Here is a 4382-nt window from a genome sequence, read left to right as displayed (position 1 = left end):
TCATCTGCTTGTCGATGCTGGTCCCAAATGTAGAATCTTGACATTGATGAACAAATCTTTGTCATCTTCCATCTCGATGTAAAATCTATTAATTATAGGCCGGTAATAACAGTTTGGTGTAATGCTAGGAGAAATATCAATTTCGCTCGAGTCATCCGGGACGTGCATTCGCTATAAGATCACGGAAAGAAATCCGATCCAAGGCTATTATTACTATCAAAATATTTTTCATACAATATTCTCAATTCAAAAGCTGCTAGTTTCAATTAGTCTTCTGACCCTTCCGCTCTATCCACGGGCGTAATTACAGCCCTCGCTAGAATTCTATGTGCACGCGGTATACTTACTGCCGGGACGGTTGGACGGACGGAAGTGAGTTTGCGAAAACTCAGAGAGTTAGATTGACGTGGTTTCCATGGTGAACTAGTTGAGCAACTCCTGAGAAAACTCGAAACCATCTGTTCGATAAGTTTCGTCCAATCAGAGGGCACGGTTGAAGTTTAATCTTAATTTAATAATGACAACGTCACGCTAGTAAAGAGAGTTTGTCTGCTCGAAGAGTGACAGTGCTTTTGACTGCGCGCAACTCGATGCCAGGCAACTATAAAGTGTGTGTGCCGTCTTAAGTTCAGACAAATAGACAATACAAAGGAGTGTAAGGATAAACCTGGACCTGTGCAGTGAGCCACAAGACAGAAATGCTTCCCTCCTTCAGTTTCACTCCAGAGCAGGTCGCCTGCGTGTGTGAAGTCTTACAGCAGAGTGGAGACATTGAGAGGCTGGGGAGATTTTTATGGTCTTTGCCTGAATGCGAGACTATTCAAAAAAATGAAAGCGTTCTCAAGGCAAAAGCCATCGTATCTTTTCACCAGCAGAATTTCCAGGAGCTCTACCGAATTCTAGAGAACAACAACTTCTCTCCAAACGCGCATCCCAAACTGCAATCGCTTTGGCTCAAGGCGCACTATATGGAAGCGGAAAAGCTGCGCGGTCGCCCTCTTGGAGCAGTAGGGAAATACAGAGTCCGGCGCAAGTTCCCTCTACCTCGCACTATCTGGGACGGCGAAGAGACGAGCTATTGCTTTAAGGAGAAATCTAGGAATATTCTTCGAGAATGGTACTCGCATAATCCGTACCCTTCCCCGAGAGAGAAACGCGAACTGGCCGAGGGAACGGGTCTAACCACAACTCAAGTTAGTAACTGGTTCAAAAACCGAAGACAGCGCGATCGCGCGGCAGAGGCAAAAATAAGGTGAGATAAATCCCTGCCGTACACTCGTGAAGAGCTCCCCTGAGCCATTTGGCACCTCGTAAATTGCTGTCGAATTGATAGGTAAAAATTACAAGTTTGATTCTAAAATTGTTTTAATTAGAGAATTTATCGGGGTACTCAAGATTTCGGAAGTCGATTCGCAAACTATGAACGACTTTAGTCAATGCAAATTAAAAAGAAAACTAAAAGTGACTTTGTGGTATGTACTCGCTTAAATGTTTTACCAGAGGAGTAGAAGGAATAAATGATAATTCTAGCAGGGTAGTTGGGAAAGAGATGAATCGCTAAGAAGAGCGTAATGGCGCGAGGCTCACCAGTAACAGCTATGTGTTACACGCAGTATTACGTGCCGCGCGCTATGAAATGACACTAATATGGGTCGAGCAAGAGTGCAGTTTGTTGCACTGCGAGCCCCAGTATCGCCAGCGATATCACGCAAGTTAATGACTTATGATTACGAGACATGTATTTTGTTGCAAACACGGTTATACTTGATACTAGTGTTGGCCTGCGATACACGATTAGTGCACGGTGAACAGAGCCGTACTCCGTAACAAGGTCGCACCGATGCGCGTATCTCAACTCGTTAACCAACTTGTTCTAAACAGTTTTATCTCGCTTGTAGGGAGACCACAGTAGACGGGCGCAACCCGAAAGTTCTCACGCTGGATAAGTCCTCTCTTATGGTACAAGATGTCAAGAAATGTATGATGCCTGATTTTTCACACTGCATCGCACAGAACATCCCCGTCAATGTCAAAATGGAGGTAGATGACCCGACGTTAATGGCGGTGGGACACGGTGACTCGTCAGTATCGGCCAGTGAGTTGAGCCAGGGCTTACAGGACTCTCATATGCTAACAACTCTCACAAACACTCTAGTAGGACTGTAGACTTCTCTCGTTTACTCTCATCCAGTCGGTTGAAGCGTTCGCTCATTGCGCGCGGTTTGTCATCAAACGTGGTCCATCAGATGGCACAGGATAAACGGCCGTAATCATTGAATATACTTCCACTTCGAGTTCGCAATTGAAAATGTCACAAACGTGTAATATTGAGCCTAGTTTAAACATTGTAGTGTAGACAATGTTGTGTACAATAATAGGGGTATAGTTAGAGACAAAAGAAGTTGTTTTCTTAAGATGAGACCCCTCAAGCTTCCGTTATATTTCCGTGCACTCACTAAGAACGCTACGAACGTGTTTTTACAACACTCCAACTCATTCTTTATGATATAATGTCCACAATTCACGCGAGAAACAATTATTGGACCTCAGCAGGGAAGAGTTTTGCTCATCCACCAAGAGAATGTTTTACTCGCTCGAGTGTTAGTCGATTGGAATAACATTGTGTATACCTTATATAGTAGGCATTGTGCCGAGCATCAGATATGCCAAATTGATTGTATAAATTGTATGTTATATATCGAGCGCCCATTGTACCTATAAAGCGCATTCACAATAAAGTAAAGGTACTATTATTTAGGATTGGGTCCTCTGTTTTCTTTTTTAGCTGTGTGCCTAGCTCGCGTATGTCGTACGAGAGTTCACGGTGATCACGGCAAGTTAGCTCACTTTACATCAAACTATCAAGCTTCCTTCTCAAATATCCCGTCATATCATTAACTTGTTGGAAACAGTAAACCGCTAGAAAAGTGTCTGAAAAGCGTAAAACACGCTAATCGCATCGACGAGTTCAAATTTTCGCCGCGAAAAACGCAACGCTGAATCTCAGTGCGCGCGCGTCCCCAAAAACACATCGAAGACCACCATTTTACGAATTGTTGGTCGCATTTCTAAACTCGTGAATGGTACGAGTAGATCTTCTTTTTTTAGAGGACTTGAGTGTTATTATAGCGATAAAGTGCTGATGAGCAATTTGAAGCAAGTAAACCCGGGTAATAGAAATATTATATTTCGTGAACTTCTAAACTTCATGGATTCAAAACAACACTTCAGTGTGTGCAGACGGTTGTTTTTGTCTGGGATACTCTATGCAACATTCCGTCAAACCTGTACTTGGATGGGTAAAAGGATAAAGCAGAAAAAGGGGTTTTTATAAGGGTTGTGTGTTCGGTTGAAGCGGCGGGAGTTTGCGATGTACACAAGTCTCGCGGCATCGAGTGAGAAGGGTCCGATTTCGTGATGTGGGCTAGGCGGGTTCAAAGAGGCTAGAGTTTATCTGGTTGCAGATCGGAGTCGATGACAGATCTCGGCGCTGTGCTAGCCTCTCATGCTGGGCAGGCCTTGTTGCATATCGCATTGTCCTCGCCAAGTCTCCCTGAGACCCCTGAGGCCAGGCGGACAGGGGTACCCCAACGTTTAGTTAACCCAAAGTGACTTGCGAACAAAAGCGCCGTGATTCAGATGTATCGAAGGTCTTTGTATAATAGTAAAATAAAGCAATTAAGTGACAAAAGGCTCTTTGTAGGGCTGAATGGTGTTTATCAGTACAGCACATGTCAAAACACATGCTTACAACAGAGACTATGGGATACCAACTCGCATAACACCAAGAATCGCTTGTTTGGCGTTCGGATGTGGCGTTCAGTTTGATCAGCCTCCCGAGTTTATTATCTCAATCATTAGAAAACAAAAGCTGTCGCTTATGGAAATAGTAGCGTCACGTTAAATCAAGCCCGCTCAAGAGTAAACTAGCAGGAAGCTTTGCGTCAGTTGAGACTTTTATCTAATTACTCAATAATATTTCGAAGACTTCAGAGAAAACCTCAACAATACTTTTTCTTTCAAGGCAAATTGGAGGTGTTTTCTTCAATGCGTTGTGGATGGCTAGTTTTAACCAGTCTAAATGTGTACTCTCTGGAAGTGGTAATAGCGGAAACCGTAGCGAAGCATATGATAAATTTTGAAATCTGAGTATCCCTTCAGTACACGAAATGCAAACAAATGTCATGCAGTGATAAGACTGGAAAAAGCAGCGCGAGATATTGTGGCTTTCGGGAGTTCGAGTAAATAAAACAGGAAGTAAGGGTTTCCTCCCGTTTTGTGTCGCCTTTCAACTACGATAGATAAGCTTCTTTGTATATTTATATTTCTAAAGAAATGTACAAAACACAAAGACATCCCCTAAATCCTCTTTAATTTGTACA

At 43.2% G+C, this 4382-nt stretch overlaps 1 protein-coding gene across 1 annotated transcript; it reads left to right on the top strand.

Moving 5' to 3' along the window:
- Nucleotides 1–372: 372 nt before the first annotated feature.
- LOC5505691 (homeobox protein six1) lies at nucleotides 373–2753 on the top strand. The gene is made up of 2 exons (XM_001626384.3): nucleotides 373–1252; nucleotides 1899–2753. The coding sequence occupies exons 1-2, from the start codon at nucleotides 699–701 to the stop codon at nucleotides 2164–2166; spliced, it is 822 nt and encodes a 273-aa protein (XP_001626434.2). The 5' UTR covers nucleotides 373–698; the 3' UTR covers nucleotides 2167–2753.
- Nucleotides 2754–4382: the final 1629 nt, after the last annotated feature.

Source organism: Nematostella vectensis, chromosome 2 (genome assembly GCF_932526225.1).
Source record: "Nematostella vectensis chromosome 2, jaNemVect1.1, whole genome shotgun sequence".
NCBI lineage: Eukaryota > Metazoa > Cnidaria > Anthozoa > Actiniaria > Edwardsiidae > Nematostella > Nematostella vectensis.
Note: the sequence above shows the minus strand (reverse complement) of the source record. Positions and strands in the feature narration are given on the sequence as shown.